The sequence below is a fragment of the Chenopodium album genome, chromosome 8 (assembly GCF_948465745.1).
Source record: "Chenopodium album chromosome 8, dcCheAlbu1.1, whole genome shotgun sequence".
Classification (NCBI taxonomy): domain Eukaryota; kingdom Viridiplantae; phylum Streptophyta; class Magnoliopsida; order Caryophyllales; family Amaranthaceae; genus Chenopodium; species Chenopodium album.
Window position 1 is genome coordinate 7,745,374 of NC_137841.1, and position 27,066 is coordinate 7,772,439.

Genomic DNA, 27,066 nt, shown 5'->3' on the forward strand with positions numbered 1-27,066 from the left:
TTATGGGCTTTCACTCTTTGCCTGGATTGAGTTTAATATGTTGGGCCCAAAAAAACTACCCCTCAAATGAGGGTAATATATTACCCACCCCCCCCCCCCCCCCCTTGAGTAACAATTACCTAGTAAAAAAATCATGTCTAACCTAGTGTCTCTCTTCTTCCCATATTCTCTTTCTTCTTCCTTAGTACCATCCATGGCCATGATATTGCAATCTAAATTCGAATTTGCTTTTAAATCTGGTATGAATTATGATTTTTCTTTTCATCAATAATTTGTTAACTTCGATTTTCAATATGATATATTTACTGTAATTTTAATATTAATTTATGGTTATAAAAAAAAATATTCACTTTTTTCAATATCAAATTATTTTAATTCTTTTTTATTGCAATTTTTACCTTTCGTGTTCTTCATTTTTTTCAATTTCGAATTTCAACTCTTTTTTTTACATGGCCCCTGATTAATGCGCTCTCTCTCTCTCTCTTTTACGACGAATTTTTAGATTATTATGTAGTATATATTCAATCATCTAAGTTGTTAAATTGTATTTTCATGTGATTTGTTGATAAATGTTGGATGTTTATCTTTACTAGGATTGATAATTTGGGATATATTTCATGTTTGGTAATTAGATTTAGCTTTCAAGATTTTATTGGGATTAATTAGATTTTAATAATTTTTAAGAAAAAGAATGATTGTGAAATTATGAATAATACGGAACACAAGAATAAACTTCCCAAGTACCAAACCTGTTAAAAACTAGTCCCCTTATTAGTTTCCCATCTAAACTTACTACCCCTTAAAAAATCCCCTCCTAATCATTTACCACTTAACTATTCCCTTAAATCAGGAGGGGCATAAAAGAGAAGGGGAACTAGGAGTTATAAGAGCATCAACACTCGTGGTATAATTTTATACCACGGTGTAAATATTCATCCAAAACTAGGTTAGAACTCGTGCGATGCACGGTTTATATAAAGCCTATTTTTAATTTGTACATTTTAATAAATAAATTGCTATTATACATGAATAAATAATAATTTGTATATTTTGTAATTTTAAAATTTTAAAATTTTTTATTTTAATCAAAATTATGATATAGTATCTGTTTAGTGTGTCTAATTCATAGTTCAATGTAGGAGATCATTTAATAGTGTGATATTTAAAATTGTTTCAATTTCATACGATAAATTGATAGATTTTAGTTGTAATGTAAAAGTTTTTAATATTTAAATTTCAAAAATGTTAAACATGATAGCTTTCTCAACAACAACAAAAAAATGACATCATCATTGCATTTAGGCGGGAAATTTTTTATTGAGAAAGCGAAACGTGGGCAATAGTGGTGTTAGCAACTTCTGTTTTAGTAATAGTTAATAGATGTGTAGAAAATCCAAAATTTAAAAATTCAAATGGAATATATTTTCAAAGTTATGTTAAATAGGGTAGTTGAAAAAGGGAAAAAAAAATATGACATCATCCTTGCATTTTTGAGGGAAAAAATTACACAAAAAAGTGACACGTAGGCAATGATGATAACAACGGTTGTTATTTTAGTATATATATAGATAGATATGATAATTTTTACTACAATGGTGGTGTAAAAGTATACCATGGAATGGTATATAGTTATATACCATCCTATGGTAAACATTTGCTTTGGTCCCTGTGTAACATAAACCAACCAGGTCACGCCATGTGGCTTGATTATCATGTATATTTTATAATTTTTTTCTCAATTGCATTTTAAGACAAAATTATAAAGTATATAATTATGAAAAAATTATCATTGTTCATAATTTTTCAAGACCTAAACATAGACGACTATATTGATATAGTTTTATATATTTTTTCGAATTCGCTTTTTATTTCCTAAATTGCTTATTTTATTTAATTAACTTTACAAACATAATTAATTATTTCCAACAATAGATAAAAAAAATCATTATAATTAAATTAATTGTATAATTAATACATATAGGAGAGAGAAAGTACGGTGGTAAACTTTTTTTATACCATGGGTGAGGTAATTTTTGGAGAAAGTATAGTGTATTGTGGTATAAATGATGTCGAGGAGTGAGAAAGTGGTAGAGAGAGAAGAATGGTATAAATTTTTATACCATGAGCGATGATGTTCTAAAGGGATTATTGAGAAGTTGGATGGAATAAGGAGAAAAAATAATTGAAAATGAATCATTTATAAGATAGTTTTTCGTAAGATTTGATATGTATATACATAAGGTAATTGTTCACAAAAATTCTTTATTTAAACATCCACCCTTGTCTCTTATAAAAATACAATATGTACCATCGAATTTGTCTGATCTCATTTTTGTTCTTGGTTTTCGACACAACGTTTTTTTTATATATATATTTTGTTTTATGGAACAAGCATGGCCTGTATGTTTCTACTTTGAATAGATTTTTTTTTCATTATCAATAATATGTTGTGCACTAATTTTTCAAAATTATGTAGCTGTTTTTTTTATAGATTAACTAGCTTTTTGGGCCCGGGCAATGCCCTGGATAATTACATGGAATTGAACATTAAAATACGTTGTAATGTATGATTTAATTTTCTTGTAATTAAATATGTTGTTCATATTGTCATTTGCTAAATATGAATTTCTTTATTCAAAAGATTGCATAAATAACAACATAGCTTGGTGGTAAAATACTTAGTTTTAGAATAATAGAGGTTGTGGGTTTAATTCTTATGGAGAATTTTTTTTTTAATAATGAAGAGTGCATGACATGGAATGAAAAACAAATGGAACGAGAGCCATCTGACATAATGAATAGTTGAGTAGATGACGTGGCGTAGTAAGGAGGGTTTACGTGACACGCGAACGTTCTTAGGAACGCCTTTTAATAGTTTAGTATAGATTTGTAGAAAGGTGCTTATATATTAACTTTTTTTTTCAAAGAAAGACCTTATATGTTCAAAGTGATGAAAAAGTTTCTTATAAGTCACTTTTGTTGTGAAGAGGGACTTTATGTTGGAATATGACCATTGACTTTACTTTTCCGTTGTATATATAGACAACAAAAATTACTATTGGCTTTCCATGATTTTTTTTTTTATAAAAAAACTTACCTAAGGAGATTATATTTATATGTACATAGAATTCATAAGTTACTATTTTCTATAATGGTAAGAAGTATATGATTGTATTTTCATGAGATTCAGTAAATGTTCAAAACGGTATTTTTTTTCTTGGGATTATTGTACTACCTCCTTTACATGCTATGTACAACTTGATAGAAGTAGTTCGGTTGTAATGAGTCGAGACAACCGAGTGTTATCTTATTCAAGTTCATGTTTATTTCCTGAGGTGAGTCAGACCACAATCCCAAACTTTCAAAATTCTGTAAAAGTTCATCTCAAAATCTTATTGAAGTCAGCTCCTTTAGTAAACAGTTTGTGAATGGCTCGTTTATCAAACGATATGATAAAAAAACATTTCATGAACGAACTTAATACTTCCTCCGTTTTCTTTTACTTGCAACACTTCCCTAAAAAGGAAATGTCACAATACTTGCAACACACTATAAAAGAAAAGTTACTTTAGGGAAAAACTATAATATTTCCCTTATTTAAAGCACATGACCCACTAAATTACACTCCTAACAATCACTCATTCCATTTTAAAGTGTATTATATCATGTGAACCCCACATTTCTTAAATACCGTGAAAAAGTGTGTGTTACATCTAAAAAAAAAACGGAGGAAGTATTAAACAAGCTTTGTACTATTGACATTTAAAAATCTCAAAATAAGCATAGTAATTAAATCTTTATTGTAAACTTAAGAAATAAATTAACAACTGTGAATTAATCATAAATTTATAGAGGATTATTAGTGACAATTTATATCAAAGCTACATTCCACTTACAAGAACTAAATTTGCATCTTTGAGATATCGCATCTTAGGCCCATCTTATTCCTTTTGGCTTATTATTTGCTGCTTCGTTGACTTTATTGTCCTCTTAGATTATGTATCATAAATTTGTAAAAATAGAATTGAGCAATAATGGAGCTTGTTCATGAATGTAAATATTGAGTAAGCAACTCATGAACATAGATTCACAATCGAGTAGTTCATAAACATAAATAAAAACGAATAGTTCATGAACATTAATAAATAAGATGTTCATGAACTTATATGAAAGAGCATGTCTATATTCGTATTCAAGCTCATTTATTAAACAAGCTTCAAAAATTGTTTAAACTCGGATCATTTGTTAAATTCAAGGGCAAAGGTCCCGGGGGGGGGGGGGGGGGGGGGGCTGATGGAGGCCCGGCCTCCCCGGCCCAGATTTGCGGCCCTTGATTATTAACTCTTGGCCCCCCTAGATATTATTATATATGGTATTGAAGACACATATGATACAACAAATGAAGCCTGTCATATTGGTTAGGTGATGATACTCCTTTAATAATTTTGGCTAATTTTTAATTTATTGAATAGACCATTAGATCAAATTTTAGGGTTATATGCTACTTAATTTGATAGTTGTTGTTTTGTATTGATATAGGTTAAATCATGAAATCAATAACACTAGATTTTTTTTTACAAAAAAGTTAATAATCAACAAGAAGAGGGTTCCACTTCAAAGGCAAATTTGAATCCCGAAAGTAATTTGAGTGATGATAATGAGCAAAACACAAATTTTGAGGGGCAAAAAAGATCTGGTACTTCAATTCCCGAAACTGATAACCCTCAAAGAGTTCCAAGATTTGAAACTAACGATAAAAATACCTCATGTACTCTTGAGCGTGATCCCGGACTACGCAAACAAATTAGTGACTATCATCCCAATGAGCGTGAGCAAATAAGGAGGGAGTATCTGAGACTAAAAGCGTTTCAACCCATTAATGATTATCCCTATTCTAGGCCAGAAAAACATCGTCGTTCATTTCAATCAACGTGGTTTAAACAATTTCCTTGGTTAGAATATTCTCCATCAAGAGATGCGACATTCTGTTTTCCATGATTTCTTTTTACAAATAAAGCAACCGGATGTTTTACCTATGATGGGTTTACTAATTGGAAAAAAGTGAATAGTGGAAAGAGTTGTTCCTTTTTGAATCATATGGGAAAAGGTCCGAATTCCCAACACAATAAGAATCAAAAGGCGTGTGATGACTTGTTGAATACAAATCAACATATTGAACCAGCACTTTTAGGGTAGACAGAAGAAGAGATTAAGAATAACAAGTTGCGGTTAAAAACTTCAATTGATGCAGTTCCTTGGCTAGCATTGCAAAATTGTCCATTTAGAGGCCATGATGAGAGTGTAAACTCTAAGAATCAAGGAAACTTTCTTGAGCTAATAAAGTTTATAGCCTCATACAACAAAGATGTGAACAAAGTCGTTTTGCAAAATGCTCCAGGTACTCATTATAAATTGTTCTAGAGGATTTGTATTTTTATTCAATGCTCCGATCCCAAACATCATTTAAGTAACACTACTATTTTTAGGGAATGCTTCATATACGTCGTCCACAATTCAAAAGGAGATTTTGCAAATTTGAGCGCAAAAAGTGCAAGATAAAATAAGAAAGGAAATTGGAGAATCAAAATTTTGTGTCATCCTTGATGAATCTCAACACTAGTAGAAAAATACAATAAGGCACCCCCATAAAGGCACCGGTTCAGGCCAAACCGGTGCCCTAAACCGGCCCAAAATTGGGCGCAATTTTACACAAATAGAAAAGGCACCGGTTCAGCCCAAACCGGTGCCAAAAATAAAAAGGGCACCGGTTTGAACTGGTGCCTTTACGAACCGGTTCAGTTAAATATAAAAAAAAAAAACCGCCCTTATAACTACCCCAAACCCTAAATGTTTCGGTCGTTCTCTCTCCTCTCCTCTTTCTCTCTCCTCCTCCTCCTCTTTCTCTCTCCTCTCCTACTCTTTCGCGTCGCCGTTCTCCTCTCCTCTCCTTCATTTATCTTTCTGGATCTCCTCCTCCTTTCTATCATCACTCGAAAACCACCAACAAATTCGAAGACAACAACATGCAACACGTATTTTGAGGTTTTTCAATCGATTTTGAGGTTTTTCAATCGAATTTAATAGTTTTTTTTTCGATTTTGATTTTTTTTTATTTCAAACTCTTCTTTCAATTGATTTTGATTATTTTTTTCAGCGATTTCTCGGTTTTTTTTGCTACGATTTTAAATTTTTTTTTTTTCTGGGTTTTTTATTTTTCTTTCGATTTCAATTTTTTTCCGAGTTCAACTATTTCGATTTCTGGGTGTTTTCGATTTGTGAATTTTTCTGGGTTAATTTTTTTTATTTCGATTTTGATTTTTTTTTTCTATTTCTGGTTTTTTTTTTTATTTTGATTTTGTTTTTCGATTTCTGGGTTAATGCATGCGTTTTTGGGTTTGTTGATTTTTTTACTTGATTTAGATCCGTTAAAGATGCAAGATTTGTTCTGGGTTTGTTTTGGGATTTTCTTTTTTACTTTTCGATTTAAATTCGAATTTTTTTTATTTTCTGAGTTTTTTTTTCCAGATTTTCGATTTTGGTTTTTAAATGATATTCTGGGTTTTTTTTTTCTTACCAACTGATTTTCTTTTTTATTTTTCGATTTTTTTTATTTTATTCGATTTTATTTTTTATATTCATTTTATTCGATTTTATTTTTTATTTTTTCTGGGTTTAATTTTTTTGGAAGCTTAATTATATTAATCGTTTTTTTTTGCTTTAATTGGTGCAGGTATCTTGAGTTAGATCTTAAATGGAAGAAGCAAGATGCAAGAATATTGAGTTTATTTTTTTATTTATATTGTAATTTTTTTATATGTTGTAATTATATTAATCGTTCGAAATTTTTTTTTATATTGAGCAAGATGGAAGCTTAATTATATTAATCGTTCGAAATTTTTTTTTTTATATGTTGTAATTGTACTACTACTGTATTGATCTATATTGTAAAATTCTTTTGATTATATATTGTAAATTTTTTATTATGTTGATTGAAATTCGATCTATATTTTGATGTTCTAAATAATTTAAGTCGATTTTTAATTGTTTGTTGTTCTAAAAAAAAATAATAAAAAAAAATATTTTAATATTTGGCACTTTTGGCACCGGTTAACCGGTGCCAAAAACAATTCCACATTTTTTTAAACCCATTTTTGGCACCGGTTTGAACCGGTGCCTTTTTAAACCCCTTTTTGGCACCCCCCAAATTGGCACCAGTTCTAACCGGTGCCTTAGGCCGGGTTTGAACCGGTGCCAAATTTATTTTTTCACGTAGTGCAAGATAGGGCATTAAGAGAACAAATGACAATTGTTTTAAGGTTTGTTGATCATGATGGAATTTTAAAAGAACGATTTTTTGATCTTGTTCATGTGGAAAACACTTCATCATTAACCTTGCAACAAGAATTATATAAAGTTTTGTCTTATCATAACTTGAACCCAAAAAATATTCGTGGTCAAGGATATGACGGAGCTTCTAATATGAGAGGGGAATTTAATGGTTTGAAAGCTTTAATATTGAAAGATTCACCCTATGCATACTATGTTCATTGTTTTGCTCATCGGCTTCAATTAGCTTTGGTTGGAGCTACAAAAGAAGTGATTCCCATACAACAATTTTTCACTAAATTGGCAATTATAGTCAATATAGTTGATGCATCTTCCAAAAGACATGATGAGTTACAAGCTGCACAAAAAGCTGATTTAGCAAATAAGATTGCTAATGACAAGGTTCAAACTGGGCGAGGATTGAATCAAATAGGGAGCTTGCAGCGTGCTGCTGATACTCGATGGACATCTCATTTGAATTCAATCAACAGTTTAGTAAGGACATTTTCTTCTACATGTAGTGTTCTTTTATCCATTATTAAAGAAGGAAATTCTGAACAACGTGCCAATGCTGATGCTGCTTATGATACATTGATGTCCTTTGAGTTCATTTTTATTTTACACTTGATGAGGGAACTTTTAGGGGTGACTGCTAATTTATGCCAAGCTCTACAACGGCATGGTCAAGATATAGTGAATGCTATGAGTCTTGTTTCTACAACAAAAGACTTGATACAAAATTTTAGATTGACTAGTTGGGATGATTTATTTGAAAAGGTTAAGTCTTTTTGTGAGAAGAATAATGTTGATATTCCAGATATGACTACTCTTTACACAGCCGGTAAAGGTCGTTCTCGTCAAGGTGGAAAAATAACAATGGAGCATCATTATCGAGTTGATTTATTTATTGCAGCTTCAGATTCACAACTACAAGAAATTAATAATAGGTTTGATGAACAAATGATTGATCTTCTTATATTGAGTGCAACATTGGATCCTAAAGACTCTTTTAAGTCTTTTGATGTTCATAAAATATGCCACTTGGTGCAAAAGCATTACCCTGAAGACTTCTCTGAACAAGAAAAATATCAACTTGAATGTAAGTTGCAACATTTTTACTTGGATATTTGTGTAAATATGCAATTCGATAAGTTATCTACCTTATCACATCTTTGCCAAGAGTTAACTACAACAGGGAAATCGTCTACGTTTCTCTTGTTGATCGATTGATTCGTCTTGTGCTAACTCTTCCTGTCTCTACAACAACTTGTGAGCGTGCCTTTTCTGCAATGAATATCGTCAAAACTCAACTAAGGAGTAAAATGGAGGATGATTTTCTTAGAGATGTTTTGGTTGTATACATAGAAAAAGAGATTGTTGTAGATTTTAGTGTTGAATCTTTGATTGATGATTTTGCTACCATGAAAAATCGTAGAGTACGATTCAACTAATTTTTTTGTAACAATAAAATACTAGTACATTTTAATTTTTTTCCATCAATCCCTTGTTTAACAAGTCCGGCCCCCAGGACTTGAAAATCCTGGCTCCGCCCCTGGTTAAATACATAAACATGAACGAGCTTTAAATTACATAGTAAGTATCAGGAATTAGAATAAGGTTAAATTATATGGTATATGAAAGTATTTTATGAAAATATCAATCAATCTGTTAATCATCTTTGGCACCATTGAAGAATTGTGTTTCATGAATTGGCAACATTCTAGCGTAGGGTTTGTCTAGAAAATTATCAATCAATATTAACCATTTAGATATACTACCTTCATCTTTTTAGTTGGGACATTTTGTGAGAAACTACCTTTTAAAGCATTTTTTTTGCGAGAAACTACCTTATAAAAAAAATGTTGTAAAAAACTACCTTATAAAGCTAAATGTTGTAAGATACTACCCTTGGTCGGAAAGTGAGAGTTGACTTAATTTTTCCGGCGTTGACCTAGTCATGTGCCGGTCACGTAACGTTTAATTCATCTTTCCCCATTTTTTCCCCTAATTTCCCTCGAGCCTATCCATATAATACCCAAGATGAATTAAATGTCATGTGACCGGCACATGACTTGGTCAACACCGGAAAAATTTAGTCAACTCTCACTTTCCGATCAAAGGTAGTATCTTACAACATTTAGCTTTTATAAGGTAGTTTTTTACAACATTTTTTTTATAAGGTAGTTTCTCGCAAAAAAATTGCTTAAAAAGGTAGTTTCTTACAAAATGTCCTTTTAGTTGACACGTTTTGACTTTAGCACTATTGACACATTCTTCTTTGATCGTGTTTTGTGCATTATACGTAATAAAAAAAAATATAGTCATGTGGTATCTTCTTATATTCATCACGATACATATTTTCCAAATATTGCTTATCGGTAATTAAATATATTAATGGTTAAATTTGTGCATTGGGAAACATGAATAAAGAAACGTGTCAACTAAAAAGAAACGGAGGATGTAATAGATTTTAGAAAAAATTGGCTCAAACTATTGCTTCAATGCGCTCAATATAGCACAAACTTTAGGTTGACCAATGCGTCACAAACTTTAGGGATTAGGTGCCGTAAGCAGCATAAATGTTTTTCGGTGTCAGAGATTCCACCCCCTCCCCTTCATGCGACTACTATATTCTTTGTATGTAATTGGGATTTGTCAAAGTTTAATGCAGTTCTTTTTTCCTGATTTAAATTAGCATGCACTTTTATCATCAATCCAAGCTTTAAAACATCAAATCAAAATAAGTTTTAGTAGGCTATGCAGGACCCCAAAACCTCTAATTTAACTCATTTCCTCATAAATGAAATGGTCAATTTTGAGCACTAAAATATCTTCAAACTACAAATTCTATTTTTCTTTTATTTTTTCCTCATATGATTCAGTCTTTGACAAGAGAGATTTGAACAATTTCTTGTTAATTATTATTTATAAGAGAAGCTATTGTGTGTGGCTTAGCTTGGCTCACCGAGAGCTTTTTGAGGCAAGCCTTAAAAACACTAACCCGGCTTAGAGATTATATCATCTAGGCAATGGATGATACCATAAACACAATAGATCAGATGATATCATCCAACATATAAATGATATAGATTTGAAATATGAAATCATACAACTAATAGATACATGATAATTACAAGACTGGAAATGTCCCCCTACTAAAATAGGAAAGATGACTTTATTGTTTACAAAGCCTCTCGTAGCGCGAGACTGTAAAAATGCATGGTCGTGCTCGGATGGATTTTAGAAACAATCTGTTTATTGACAGTCGGACTCGAAATCGAGAAACACTTCTAGATGTAATAAGGATGACAAATAAAATCTTACCTTATAGTTCATGAAGAGGCATTAAGCGACATAGGAAAAGGGCTATACACTAAAAGCACACTTGTCCGGAAGGACAAGTGGGAGATTGAAAGGAATAATGTCCTTCGAACAAGTGTATTATTCTGATAGTGGGTTCAGAATTATTAGAAAGCTAATATATTTAGTAAGGTCAAGTGATCGGAATGCCTGGGTGGAGGCCGCTTCCGATTAGTAATATTAATGCATTATTAATATTACAGCTTAATCTTGATTGAACCCTTTGGGTCACACCCAAGCAACCAACGAGCCGAAGCGACGAATAAATTCGTAAGGAATTAATGAGTCGATCGAGTAATATTTATTTAGACGTCAAAAATTCGAGCATAGAGCGTCGGAAGTCGAGTCGAAAATAATAAAAGACGAGACGTGCAAATAGTAATAAATCAACATATTTCCCAAAATACCCCTAACATCGGAGTGCCCTGAGCAGTCCGAGTGCTAGGGGCACAATGCGTAGCATGGTGGCCAGCATGCGCACCAAGCTGAGCCTTGGCTGGCTGGTGCGTGCTAGCGCACCAATGCTAGCAGCCAAGGCAAGCCTCGACACCAAGGAGCAGCAGCAGCCTGCACTTGGAGTGCGCGGCATGCTGGCCTCAAGCAGCAGCAGCCCGCACTTAGAGTGCGAGGCTTGCTAGCTGAGAGCAGCAGCAGCCCGCAACTCCAAGGTACAGGTGGCTGGGCCGAGACCAAGGGAGGAATATATGGGAAGCCCACTTGGGAGCCTTGATTCCCAAGTGGGAGAGGACATGTGGCGCAAGGTGAGGGAGAGATAGAGTGGGGATCAAGTTTGGTCCCCTCTCTCCAAGTGGTCCTCACTTGCTCTCTCATGTATAGTTGACACTTGTTGATTTATTACTAGCTTGCTTAAATAATTTTATTTTACCTTTAAAATAAAATGTGAAAATCTCGATATCCCACATTGATGGGAGAGACAATCATACTCTCATCATTTCCTATAAATACCCAAGTAAGGGCATTGGAAATGATGCTTGAGTAAGAGTTGGAAAAGGGATCACTAGTAGTGAAAATCTTTGAACTCAAGAGTTGGAAAAGGTATCACATTTTGTGAAAGCCTTTGAACTCAATTACTCGGGTTTATCGGTCGGGTCTTGCTAACCCCAAGACATTGGACCTAGTCGGTGATCGTTGGTGCGGGTGGATCATCGTTGGAGGCTTCGTAATTTCTAAGTTAGCTTTCAAGTAAGAGCCCAAGTGGTCGGGTGAAGCACGCTCCAAAAGGTAATATTTTTATCTTAATCTTGTTGTTAAGTTAATTATGTTTATGGTTTTATTTATTGCGAGTGCGGTCTTGTTTTCGGGATTGTTTCCGCGGTGAGTCGGACTCACCAAACCCCAACACAAGTTAAATTGAAGGGGTTATAGTAGAGAGTTTATTAGTAAGGGAACCATTGAGATTGGTCCAACTACTATCCACAACTTGTTTGAAGCTCAGGTGTAGGTACCATAATGATTCCATTTTGAAAGATCTAGGTACAGGGGTGGTGCTTACAAAGGGGTCTGTGGAGAGAAGGATGGGGCAGCGGTCAGAGCTTTCTCTAGGAAGGTGGAGGACAGAGATTTGGGGGAAAGCTTGGATCCAAACACAGTTGATCCAGGCTTTATCCAGTCATTGCATAATAGGTCTGAACCTCCTTTTATTGGACCAGGTGAACTTTTTTCCACAAAAATCAGCATCAATTAGGCCACAAGTAGACATACATTTCACATACTTATTAACTCTTCTAATTCTGACTGGTTTACCTCCTAACTTTTCAGCTTGGGAGGTAACCTCATTGAAGTCACCAATCACTATCGAAGGTAAGTTGATATCCTCACTAATTTTAACCAAATCATCCCAAGTATAACAACGAGACTTAAACTTAGTACTAACATAAATTGCAGAGATAAAGAAAGAGAAATTTGTTACCTTTACCACACCATGGATTTCATGAAGGTCTCTGCCCACTAATGGAAAGTCAACGGAAGCAGAGTTCCAGAGTTGCAAAATTCCACCAGACAATCCCTCATGTTCGGCTAGGAAATGTTTGTCAAAGGGTAGGGGTATGATTATGTGTTGAGTATGGGCTTTAGAGGCCTTGGTTTTAGAGATTAAAAGGATATCGAGATGGTGTTCAGCAATGATGTGTTCAACGTGGGGGATGAATGTTCCACGGGCAATCCCTCTTGCATTCCAAGAAACAATGATCATGGGTTCAGGTAGTGGTCCGGCTTGAAAGAATTCCTTCCAAATTCTGTGGCTGGTCTGAGGGCCTAGGTGGAGAAATTTTTTTTGTAGGTCGCTGAAAAGGTGATTGTTGGAAATTTTGAAGGTTGCTTCTATGAGGAAGTCCCCTAAGTCCACATCCGGGATGCAGGTTGCTTTTATGTGGAGTTGCAGGGCCTCCCTTTGGATCTGGAGGATGATCAGGGAGTCGATTGTATTGGCCATGGTCAGCTTGAGTGGCTCGGAGGTCAATGTAAAGATAGTTTGCAACTAAGGGAGGGTTGGCGTGGGATCTACTAAGAAGGCCAATTGAGGATGTATAACCCAAGGGAGGTTCTCCCTTTGTGCTAAAGTCATCTACCATCGCATAAAGACTTCCAAGAAGGGACAGATTGCCTTGAGGACTTGAAGATCTGGGAGGTGAGTAGGATAAATGCTTCCTTCTGGTCTGTGAGCCATCATAAGCTCTTGGTGAGGTGCGTCTACAAAATGTGGGTTAAGGATGAAGTGTCTGTTCTGATAATTCGTGAGCTTGAGCCATTTTGATGGGGTTTTGAGAAGAAATTCCATTTCAATGACCCTTCATTCCAGATACTAGGGAATTGGCGGGTCGAGACAAACGATCTGGTTTGGAGTGGCTTTTGCTACCTCTGTCAGAACAGGGAGTGGCAGCGGCAGAGGTCGGAATGGCAAGGAGTATCTTAGATTTTGTCGGTTGAACATGAGTAGGTACTGAATAAGTCTCAATGGCATCGCCATCTCTTCCGATTTCGATTTGCTCCCAAATTGGACCGGACATACCCCTTCAAAAATTTGTCAAACTCGTTTGATGATACCACGTTTTTGGAGAACTTTTGGCTTGGTTTTTGTAATGGAGAAGGGATTTTGGAATTTGGAAGGGATGGAGGTGGTGGCAATATTAAATTAGTCTGGTTGACTTTGTGAGGTAGGGTTGAGAGGAGTTGTGATTTTTAAAAAATTATCTCCAGACAGCTTACTTTGGGAACATCCAATGGTTAGGGTTTGCGGAGAAGGATCAACGTCAAGAGCCTGGGAAGATCCAACGGTTGGGGTTTAAGGAGAAGGATCAACGGTTGGGGTTTGAGGAGAAGGATCAACCGCTTGGGTATAGTAAGAGAATCTTGATTGTTTGATCTAACGGCTGGGGAGCTTTGAGAGGTTTGGACCACAACATGACCTAAAGGATCAGGGTTTTACAAGGGTTTTGGAGTGGGCCGATTAGGTAGCTGGGCCACTCTCTCTTTTGGTGCTAGATTTGAATTCTGGCCAGAGGAGTTTTTTCCAGAATTGGAAATTTCGTGCTTCTTTGCCTTTTTACTTAATAAAGGAATCCATTCCCCTTCCTATTCGATTTTAGCCTCCATAGCTTCCGACGGACGGCGGCCTTGGTCTGGGGCGATTGAAGGTGATTTTGCGATCAGTTTCGGGCAAGCCGCTTTCTTGTGATCGAACGCACTGCAGTAGGAGCAGATGGGGAACTCATCCAGATAGACTATCTTTTGGCAGTGGATTCCAATCCAAATTGAGGATTTCTTTCCTACATCTGGATCCATAAGAACAAGAATTTTCATTTCCTGCAATCTATTCGACCTAAATTGCGACATATCAATCTTGGCAAAAATGCCAAATGTATTTCCAATTTTTTCCAAAACAGAGAGGTTGTAGAATTCCACTGGTAATTCTGTTAAGGAAATCCAAATAGGAAGAAATTAGAATTTCACTTCCGAAGCTCAAAACCCTGGCGTCCAAGGTTGGACATGGACGAGGTGTTTACCTACAAACCAGGGTCCTCCCCCGCTTATAGCTAACTGTTCCTCTTTGGAGCGAATTTTGAAGTTTTAATAGCCTTTGCCAAGGGTATATAATTGGGCATCGGATTTCAGATTCCATGCTTTGGACAGGGATTGAAACAGAAACTTGAAGGAGAAGGACTTCCCCATGGTTTTGAAAATGATTTAATTAATCCAAGGAGATACACTTCAAGAAAATAACATTTTCGTAGCGATTATTTTAACCTTTAGTATCGATTGTAATTGCAACAAAAAGCTTTCCCAACGCATGGTCATTTGATACAATATCTCCCGTTGCCTTAGCCTTTAGTAGTGGTTTTCAATATCGCTGGGCTTGGCCTCAATAATCGATACAAAAAACTATATCCAATCGTGGTGATTATTGTAGAGATTACAATCGCTATAAATGTTTAATTCATTTTCTTCAAAAAAAACAAATCATGCGTATAATCTTTACAAGATTCGAACATGCAACCTCAAACTCTTATATTAAATGTTTCACCAATAAGCTATGACATATTTTATATATTCTTTGTCAAACAATATTTATACATCTAATGTTGAAAAGGCTTTTCGTATTGATTTTTCCACTAGTACAAAATACATAATGGCAAGCGGTTCAAACCCCCTAATGGGAAGCGGTTCTGAACCGCTTGCCCTTAGGGGGCTTGCCAATTGGTCTTTAAAATGGCAAGCGGTTCAGAACCGCTTGCCAATTTTAGTGAAAGGGCAGCGATTTTGGCGCCAAACCGCTGCCCATCAGGGGTATTAAAAATAAAAATAATTTTTTTTTGGTTTTTTTAAATTAAATTGATACATAATCAAACCGAATGTAAAAAAAATAATATTTTTATTAATTAATTGTTATAATATTACAATTTCTTATTTTCAATTACAAAAAAAATTAACAAAAAAATTGAAATAATTACAATTTCTGATAGCTCTTTTGTCAAAAAAAAAATATATTACAATTTATGATTTCCAACCACCAAACACCACCAGCCACCACCCACAACAACAGCCACCACCAAAAAACAACCACCAACCACCAGCCACCACCCCACACCCCCGGCACCAAGACCCCCTAGCTACTCACCCACCACGAACCCCCACCCTAACCACGACTCCAACTGACCCTACCAGACTGAAACTACCACCCCCACCCACCCTCACCGAAACTACAACCCCCAACTGACCCCCACCCACCAAACCCTCACCGAAACCCACAACCCCCACCCACCACGACCAGACCTCTCACCCACCAGAACCACCAACTGACCCCTACCCACCAAAACCCTCAGCGAAACCCACCAGAACCCCCACTTGACACCCACCCACCAAAACCAGTCCCCACCCACCAAAACCCTCACCGAAACCACGACTCCCACCCACGACCCTAACCCAAACCACAACCCCCACCCACCACGACCAGACCCCCACCCAAACAACGACCAGAAAACGCCGATTTGGACAAAAAAAAAATTCGACCCACCTTAAAAAACATACCATCTAACCCACAACAAGGATGATTCTACTATGGTCATCCTTATTATGACCATCACTATTCTTAATTTTCATTGGTTGTTTTTTGATTTATTTTTTGGGCTTGGTCAAACCTTATTTTAGGTATTTTCCTTTTTTAATTCATTTTTTTATTTTCCAAAATTCAATTAATGAATTTCTGAAATTCTTATTTTAATTATCCAAATTATTTTATTTAAATCTAATTATAATAATATCCAAAATTAAAATTAAAAAAAAAAAACTTGAAAATTTGTTCTTCGTCGTTCATCGTATTCATCAATGTTCATCGATGTTCTTCCCAGTTTTTGAAATTTTTCATCAAATAATGAAATCAACCACGATTCTATCATCCATTAGACCTTAATTTCAATCGCACATCAACGGATACCGAATAATTAGGCAAAAATATATTCAGCCATTACGCATTTTTATGGTACACATAATCGGTTTCTTTCATCTGTGGGTGAGTTTTTAATCTTTGAATAATAGATTTTAATTGTACAAAGTTAAGTCAAATAGCGATTTGTATGTATAAGAAATCAAAAATTTTAAGTTTTTCGGTAATATATGTTCGTCTTGAAATTCTGAGAAGAAACCGTAACACATTGTTTTCAAAACCTTGTTTGATCCAAAAAATCGAAGATCGAATTATAAAACTTGTTTGTGATTCAGGTATTGACCTAAATTTAAATATGACATAACCTTAAATAATTTTTTTTTTTTTTTGACAACAGCAAAATCCTAAATTAAACATAAACTAAATTACAAATTAAAACATTAGGGGTAGAACCATATAACAACTTTCTATTCGGAACCCAAACGATTTCGGTGGGGTAGGATGCTTTTCTTTTCGAACCACTCATCCTGCAAAATAAAGGGTTAGTAAAAACAGAAGAAGGTAAGCTTCTTGGCGAGTGACTCTTCCTTCTAGCTCTGGAACGACGGGAGGAAGCCAATATCATCAAATTTTGAGAAGATGATACGTTGAGGCAGGCAGTAGACTTTGATGGGGCGCAAACTGGAGCAACCGGAAGGGGCACCGACGAACTTTCACATGTGGACACTTGATCAACCATACCTATGGTCAACTCTTCTTGTGCCAAATTTGGAGTTGTTTCACACCTATCATGCCCTTTCACAGGGGGGTGACTAATCTCCATTGGTGTTAAAACTACTTCAGTTTTAACACAGTCCATCTTCTTTGGAGTATCCAATACTCAGATGCTAATGAAATCCTTCTTGGAGGAGCAATAGTAATGTAGTGTTTGTCCCTTAGAAATTGCTCCATACATTGTTGGAGTAAGATGCAAATAGGAATCAATACGTTTTCGGTTGCAAAACCGATAACTTGACCCTATAAGATTTGGGTTTTTTGTTTCTGAAGTTGAATTCAGATCAGAATTGTTATCAATAATGTTGGGCCTTTGATCTTGATCGATAGGGTTGACTTTACCCTCTTCCGAATTCAAAGATTTGCCAGCAACATCATTTTTCTTTTTGGTGACATCTTGTACACCGAAACACCTACGAACACAACCATCTCCACCACCATTTCCTTCCCTTCTTTTCCCTTTTTTCCCTAACTTTCTCTTTTCTTCTTCCTTCCGAAAAGTAGCGTAATCTCTAAACATTTCATCCTCTCTTGTAACTGCTAGTGCCTCATTAACAAAATTCGGAGACCAACCCAATAAAGACGTCACCTCCTTGAGTTTTTGTTGAAACTCTTTGTTATTGGGATCAATCCTAATCGCTTGTGCAAGATCCATGAAAGCCGCAGAACACAACTGACCCACCTTGTCAAAGTTTTTCTCTTTGACATAAAAAGCACCTAAGTTAAGATTAAGAGACACAACAAGGCTCGAAAAAACTGACTTATCTTCATCATTATAGACCATAACAAAAGATAAGATCTTGAGTGCAAGAGAGTATTTTGCAAGTGCTAATCCCATATTACCCTCTTTGTAAAAAGTGTTACCTTCATCTTTCAAACCCCTAACAAAGTTTAGAAAACCAAAAGGATTTTCCAACTTCCCAACTAGCAGCTCTAAATTATGAGAAGATATATCATCCTCTTCAACATGAGCAATACACAAAATCCCCCTAAGTTCTTCAAAGTTATCCATAAAAAATATGAGAAATAACAACTAAACACACCAAAAGCAATCAAAAATTAAAAACCAAACTATTACACAGAGAGCAAACATGCTTCTCCATAACATAAATAAGTGATACCAAAAGAAACCATTATGATGAAGAAACTTTGGCACAAGAACGAGACCTCAACAGATGCGTCGTCGTCGCTGCACCTATACCGCTTGGAGTATCCGTAGTTATATCGCCAATTCACTAGATCTTTGATGCGGGAATAGTCTGAGATTGTAAGACCATAAAATCCCCAAAAGTCGAAAACCAAACCCTAACCCTAACTTTTCTAAAGGAAATTTCGAGCGATTGGGATAGCTAAGCAAAGCACCGCTCCTAATTAGCCTCGAGGCCGTCAAGAATTGCTCGCCAATGACCTTAATTGAGCTAACGTTGCTCTGGCCGCCGGCGACAGGGGAAAGCTGGAAGTAGTTCTCTTTTTTTAGAGAGAAGGTTTTTTTTTCCCCAACCTTAAATAAAATTTATTAATTAAGAAATGGTAATGTCCATAAATAATATTGGACATTTCCAATTATTATAATAGAATTTACTTCGATGTCAATTCATATTACGATGAACATGGACAATGATTCGAATTAATCTTATAATTATTCAAAACACAAAAATTATGAAATCGATATATTTTAACTTTAGAAATTGCATTTAAATATTGGAAATCACATATTCTAATTAGGATCTTTTCCTAATTTACTATCTTTTAAATTTTGAATAGAGTAAATATTGGAAATCAGTTATTCTAAGTAGGATATTTTCCTAATTTATTATCTGTACAAGTTAAATGATTGTTATCTTTTAAATTTTAAAAAAATCTTTACAAACATCAGCGATAGGGTTTTGCGCTTCACATCCTTATCATCCTCGCATACACTTTTCAATTGAATTTGTTTCACAGTTTGCACAATTACTTTTGGAATTCAAATCATGGTTAGAAAAGCAAAACCCGATGTAAGTATACTCGAAATTGATTTGGATTTTTGCTATTTATTTTTACCAATCTTTAAAATTAAATTCAATTGTATTTTTATTAATGTAATTGGTTCAATTATGAACAACTTTTTAATTTTTAAAAAACAATTATTTATGAACATTAATTTCGTCTATATAGGGTTTATGATATAAACAAATTTAATTTCTTTGAGAATGGTTTAATTATTTTAAAATCACTCATGATCTCTGGTATTGATTTATCCTTGTAGAAAATTAAGGAAATGGAGAAACAAATAACATATATTCATTGCAAACTGTCAAACATAGAGTTTACATTGGCTAAACTAGTTGCCGATGTTGCTGCTAGTATATCTCAGAGTTCAACCAAGGTTCCAGAATCAACTGAGTGTAGGGGTGACGGAGAAGGAGACACTATTGGTAAAACAACACATGGAAATCGTTCGTATTCTCCTTTCCTAAGCCCTGATGGCGAGATGATAATTAGCTCACGTGTCTCAACAACTAAGCGAAAGCTAGAAGTTAATGACGAAGGCGAAGAAGTAGAGGAAACACACTTTGCTGCCTTCGATGTTGACTCATTCGACATTAGAAATATCCGTTTTACTAAGCCTCAATTTCCACCGGGTTTGGAAACACTCCAAGACCTTAAAGAGGATGAAGAAAAAGCAAAGGACAAAAAACCAAAAGATAAAGTTAGAAGCCCTGATATCAAAGTGAATACTCCAAAATCAAAAGCAATAACAACCATTGATAAAGGTGAACCACAAACAAATTCGGAGAAGAGGCCGCTTAGGAGGCCAAGCCAAAGGCAATTGAGTCAGATTGATGACAACAATGTGAATATGAAAAAGGTAAATATGTAATCACTAAAGTAGACATAGGTCATTACATTGTATTATTTTAACGACTGACCTATCGACTATTCCTCCCCATTTACAGACACAGGAATCATCATTAACAAAGCCAAAAAAGGGGAATAAAAGCAATTCAAAGGCCCAAGATGCACAAGTAATTTCATCAATATTTATGCGCAACTTTTTTTTGTGTACCGACTACAAACCTAATGCATATAGTAACAGTAATCGTAATTTAAATGGTATTCTGTAATATTATTAATTGTAATTACATATTCGACTTTTATTAATGCCATAGGGCCAATTATCAAAATAAAAAAGGCGGAAGGAATGCACTTCTAATGCAATAACTGAAGAGGTGATATGTAGTTATATTTATTTTATTATTAGGCAAAGACATATAAATATATAGAGCATTGCCTATAAATATATTTCTATATATCTTTCTTAAACTTTTATGCTTAAACCGCAGGGACCAAGCAGTACGATTGAAGTACATACATCACCTAGTGATGAGGTTGTGTTTCGTTTTTATCAAGACCATTCAACACTATTTTTATTTCTTGAATATGTATCACAACTGGAGTCTTTGGAGAAACAAATATGTGTGAATGTTCGCAAAGATGTGAACAGTGAGGAATTTTATTGTGCCAAAAATAAATCAATTATCAGGTTAACTGTGGGTGAATCTTGGTGTTTGGATCCGGATAGTATGATTACTAATCAGGTATACTATTATTACTAATTTCACATCGAATTTGTTTTCTAGGACATTATTTTGTTTTGTGGAACATGACATGATACTTTTATTTTAACTATTTTAATTGCAGCTTATGAATGTCTATTTGTATGATATACAAATGGGGTTACATGACCAAACTAAGCTGATATTGCCACCAGCATTCCAGGTATTTACATTGGGTTTTACATATAATGGGAATTAAAGTTTTATTTTCTAAACTCATAAATTCGGATGATACATGCTGTGTGTAGACATTAGTACTGAAGTCAGATAAAAGGTGCTCGCATTACATGACTCCATCTATTCTCAGTTACTGTTCCAAAGTGTTTGATTCATTTATACCGTCTGGGGATCTCAACAAGATTGAACAGGTTTGAGATATTTAACACATACAAGTTTTGTCTAATATAAATTTATAACGTCTTTGATGATAAGTGAGTCACAAAATGTTGGTTTTTCATCAGATATTCATACCCGTTATTGAAATAGAAGAAAACCATTGGTTCCTGTTGGTTTTTAATGTCAAAATAAAAAAGATGTGGGTAGTTGATTCGTTACTGGTCACAGACAGCCGATACAATCTTGCTACGGATATGGTAGTTACTGGACTCTGTGGTAATACTTTTTTTGTTACTGATTGTGTGATTAACATGATTTATAAAATTGTGATTAGATTACGTGTGCCTGGAATGCAATGCGGAGAAATCCCTTGGGTCAATTTTTTTAAAGATGTTAAAAGTATTCAAATTGAAGTTTTATCTTTTTTAACACAGTCAAACAGGTATATCCAACAACATTCCTTTTACTATAACTTTTTCATAGTTTTAATTTAAATAATCATAATATAAGTAATCTTTGTTATGCAGTCATGATGGTGGAATGTTTGTTTTGAAATACATCGAGTGTGGTGATATCAACGCCATTAAGGGCATTAATTACAGCGTACAGATCATTTTTTATTATTTGTGAAACTTATATATCATTTGTTATTACTGCACAGTACAATTAATAAGTCCCTTTTCATTTGTTTCATTGACCAGACAACTGACATGCGTGTTGAACGATTAAAGTACCTTCCAAGACTTCTTCTTAGCAAGAACAATGAAGAAAGTAACATCGAGAGGTTGATTGGTGCTAAATCAAGCTGAATTTCATTCCAATGTATCTTTTTATCTTGGAATTGTTTTACAAGTATTTACCTATATTAACTATGGACAACATAAATAAATAAAAGTTAAATTTCATTAGTGTTTACAAGTTTTGTTTTTTAAAATTTGTTTATTTGTCTTTATTCATATTCAAGTTGGGTAAACTACTTCCATCTTTCCTTTAGTAATAGGTTATGTCATATAATAACTATACACATTACCCAAATGGCATCCACTTTAACGTGTGGAAAATTTAATAGAGAGGCGCTTATGTACACTATTTTGACCTTTCCTTTAATAATGGGTTATATCATGTGATATTTATACAGATTACCCAAATACCCAAATGGCATCAAACTTCTCCATGTAAAGGTACTTTCATTTATAGTATAGACATTTCACATATGTAATGACCTAACTGTATTATTGCCAAAACACAAACCTTTTGCAATTTCAACAACTTTGAAATAATTGTAATCATTTATTTATTTTTTATTGATTTATTTTTATTTTATTTTATTTTATTTCATTTTATTTTTATCAATGTTCACTGAACTTATAAAATAGTTCCATAGCAATTGAGTAAACAATTTTAGATCTCAATAGAAACTCTTAGTTAAAATATAGGTTTTTACCTAATGTGAATCATGATAATGCAAAAGAAAAAAAAAAAACTAAATAGCCTAATGTACCTATTAAGAGTAATTAGTATTCTAAATCATTCACATACATATGTAATGGCCAACTTTTAATCTGGCCAAAACATTAATTCACAATTTTTTTTAAGCTCATTTATTCGTTAACTACCATCAAATAAAAGTTTAAAACAAATATATATAACACCATCTAATTTAAATATAATACAAATACTATATGATATTAAAATCATAAACCAAGTACTACTACTTTGTTCATGTCACCATACGAAATATTAAACTTGTCCAAAATATAACCGAAATGACAAATCAGATATACTAAATAGGTAATGTTCAAAAGTAGAATTTGTTAATGCCATCAGATATCAGTGGCATGGTCCTTGTTTTCTGTGGGTGAGGAAACACCTTCAGGTAAATGCTCAGTTATGTTGCCCGCATTTGCAGTAGGGTCTTCAGGCAAAACCTCTTTTTGCAGTGGTTATCTTGTCATCTGCAATCGAACCACTTTTCAAATCAACAGCCGGGACTTCAAGACTTTGTTTTTCATCCACGCCATCAGCAGGAATATCAGGAGTTTCTTCTTCAACTGGAGCATCTTCGAAAGTTGCACCAGATGCATCTTTGAGAGTGGCACCAGCACCAACATCGTGCACATCCTCCTTTTGAACTTCAAGGCGCTCAATAACTAATTTGACATTTTCATCCACGACCTCCATGTCCTCACTATCACTGTCTTCACTTACCACGCCACTGCCCTCTTTTTCACTCTTTCCTTTCGTTTTTTTCTTCTTCTTGCTTTGATTTTTTTTAGTTGAAACTTCTGTTTCAACTTCCTTGTCCTTTGCCTTCTTTTTTTTCCTTTGACACAACCTTAACTTCCTTCTCTTTCAATCCCTTATCTTTTTTATTTCGGTCTTTTTCCTTTTCACCTTCTTAAAAATGATCTTCTTCTTCACCGTCCCTTTCTTTTGGTTCTCATCTTCTTCTTCTTCATTTTCCTCATTGTCTGCATAATCACCAGCACCAGTGTCATCCTCATCATCATAATCACAATCCTCATCCTCTTCTTCTTCAGATTTTGCTTTCCCCTTTTTCCTCCTTGGTTTATCAACATTGTCTTCGCTAGTTCCTGTAGCAAAGTCTGCCAAAAAATTTGATATCAGCTTCCACATCTGATTTACGGCCGCACCCCACCTGTCAATCTTGTTGTTTATGCGATCAAAGGCTATCTCAACCATCTAAACTTGTGCTGGTGGCGCCTTTCCTACAACATAATTATAACATATGTCATTACCTACATAAATTGAAAGTATACAAGGAGGTCATAACAAGACAAGTACTTAGCTAAGAGATATTCTGCCAGACACAGGAAATTACCTATATATAAATATGTCAAAACACACATAAACAGAACACTCATCATAATAAACGTTACAAATAAGTAATCACCAATATTTGGTTTTGTTAATACATAAAGTAACATAATACAGAAAACAGAACGAATATTGTTCATTTGTAATTACTTTCTTAATTATTTGTAATTGCCTAGATAATTATAACACATGTCAATACCTACATAAATTGAAAGTATACAAGGAGTGCCATAACAAGACAAGTACTTAGCCAAGAGATATTCTGGCATACACAGGTAATTACCTATATACAAATATGTCAAAACACACATAAACAGGACACTCATCATAATAAATAGTACAAATAAGTAATCACCAATATTTTGTTTTGTTAATAAATAAAGTATCATAATACAGAAAACAAAACAAATATTGTCCATTTGTAATTGCTTTCTTAATTACTTGTAATTGCCTAGATAATTAAAACATATGTCAATACCTACATAAATTGAAAGTATACAAGGAGGGCCATCACAAGACAATTACATAGCCAAGAGATATTTTGGCATACACAGGTAATTACCTATATACACATATGTTAAAACACACATACACAAGACACTCATTATAATAAATAGTACATATAAGTAACCACCATTATTTGGTTTTGTTAATACATAAAGTAACATAATACAGAAAACATAACAAATATTGTTCAATGGTAATTACTTTCTTAATTACTTGTAATTGCCTAGATAATTATAACATATGTCATTACCTACATAAATTGAAAGTATATAAGGAAGGTCATAACAAGACAAGTACTTAGCTAAGAGATATTCTGCCAGACACAGGTAATTACCTATATATAAATATGTCAAAACACACATAAACAGGACACTCATCATAATAAATATTACAAATAAGTTATCACCAATATTTGGTTTTGTTAATACATAAAGTAACATAATACATAAAACAGAACAAATATTGTTCATTTGTAATTACTTTTTTAATTACTTGTAATTGCCTAGATAATTAAAACATATGTCAATACCTACATAAATTAAAAGTATACAAGGAGAGCCATAACAAGTCAAGTACATAGCCAAGAGATATTCTGGCATACACAGGTAATTACCTATATACAAATATGTCAAAACACACATAAATAGGACACTCATCATAATAAATAGTACAAATAAGTAATCACCAATATTTGGTTTTGTTAATACATAAAGTAACATAATACAGAAAACAAAACAAATATTGTTCATTTGTAATTACTTTTTTAATTACTTATAATTGCCTAGATAATTAAAACATATGCTATTACCTACATAAATTGAAAGTATACAAGGAGGGCCATAACAAGACAAGTACTTAGCCAAGAGATATTCTGCCATAAACATGTAATTACATATATACAAATATGTCAAAACACACATACACAGGACACTCTTTATAATAAATAGTACATATAAGTTATCACCAATATTGAGTTTTGTTAATACATAAAGTAACATAATACATAAAACAGAACAAATATTGTTCATTTGTAATTACTTTCATAATTACTTGTAATTGCCTAGATAATTAAAACATATGTCAATACCTACATAAATTAAAAGTATACAAGGAGGGCCATAACAAGTCAAGTACATAGCCAAGAGATATTCTGGCATACACAGGTAATTACCTATATACAAATATGTCAAAACACACATAAATAGGACACTCATCATAATAAATAGTACAAATAAGTAATCACCAATATTTTGTTTTGTTAATAAATAAAGTATTATAATACAGAAAACAAAACAAATATTGTCCATTTGTAATTGCTTTCTTAATTACTTGTAATTGCCTAGATAATTAAAACATATGTCAATACCTACATAAATTGAAAGTATACAAGGAGGGCCATAACAGGACAATTACATAGCCAAGAGATATTTTGGCATACACAGGTAATTACCTATATACAAATATGTCAAAACACACATAAACAGGACACTCATCATAATAAATAGTACAAATAAGTAATCACCAATATTTGGTTTTGTTAATACATAAAGTAACATAATACATAAAACATAACAAATATTGTTCATTTGTAATTACTTTCTTAATTACTTATAATTCCCTAGATAATTAAAACATATGCCATTACCTACATAAATTGAAAGTATACAAGGAGGGCCATAACAAAACAAGTACTTAGCCAAGAGATATTATGTCATAAACAGGTAATTACCTATATACACATATGTTAAAACACACATACACAGGACACTCATTATAATAAATAGTACATATAAGTAATCACCAATATTTGGTTTTGTTAATACATAAAGTAACATAATACAGAAAACATAACAAATATTGTTCAATGGTAATTACTTTCTTAATTACTTGTAATTGCCTAGATAATTATAACATATGTCATTACCTACATAAATTGAAAGTATACAAGGAGGGTCATAACAAGACAAGTACTTAGCTAAGAGATATTCTGCCAGACACAATTAATTACCTATATATAAATATGTCAAAACACACATAAACAGGACACTCATCATAATAAATATTACAAATAAGTAATCACCAATATTTGGTTTTATTAATATATAAAGTAACATAATACATAAAACAGAACAAATATTGTTCATTTGTAATTACTTTCTTAATTACTTGTAACATAATAAATAATCTCATCTGCTTCAGTGACTTTTCTGTGGCTCCTGTAATATATTCAAAAAAATTAATATTATTTAACGAATGTAGAAACTTAAATATTTAATTAGTTATGATGTATGTGACATAAAGTGAAAACCAACCTTTCAAAATAGACTTGGTTCATGGGAACTAAATCATGGCCATTGTGCTAAGCCACAAATTCTTTCACGTACCATGAATCATACCGGTGATCCCACTTGAAAGTTATGAATGCTT

At 33.6% G+C, this 27,066-nt stretch overlaps 1 protein-coding gene across 1 annotated transcript; it reads left to right on the forward strand.

Annotated features, from left to right (window-relative positions):
• Positions 1 to 7,299: 7,299 nt before the first annotated feature.
• On the forward strand, positions 7,300 to 8,777 carry LOC145642704 (uncharacterized). Its single transcript, XM_081693876.1, has 2 exons — positions 7,300 to 8,425; positions 8,479 to 8,777. Exons 1-2 carry the CDS (start codon positions 7,300 to 7,302, stop codon positions 8,775 to 8,777), a joined length of 1,425 nt encoding a protein of 474 aa, XP_081550002.1.
• The last annotated feature ends 18,289 nt before the right edge of the window (positions 8,778 to 27,066 follow it).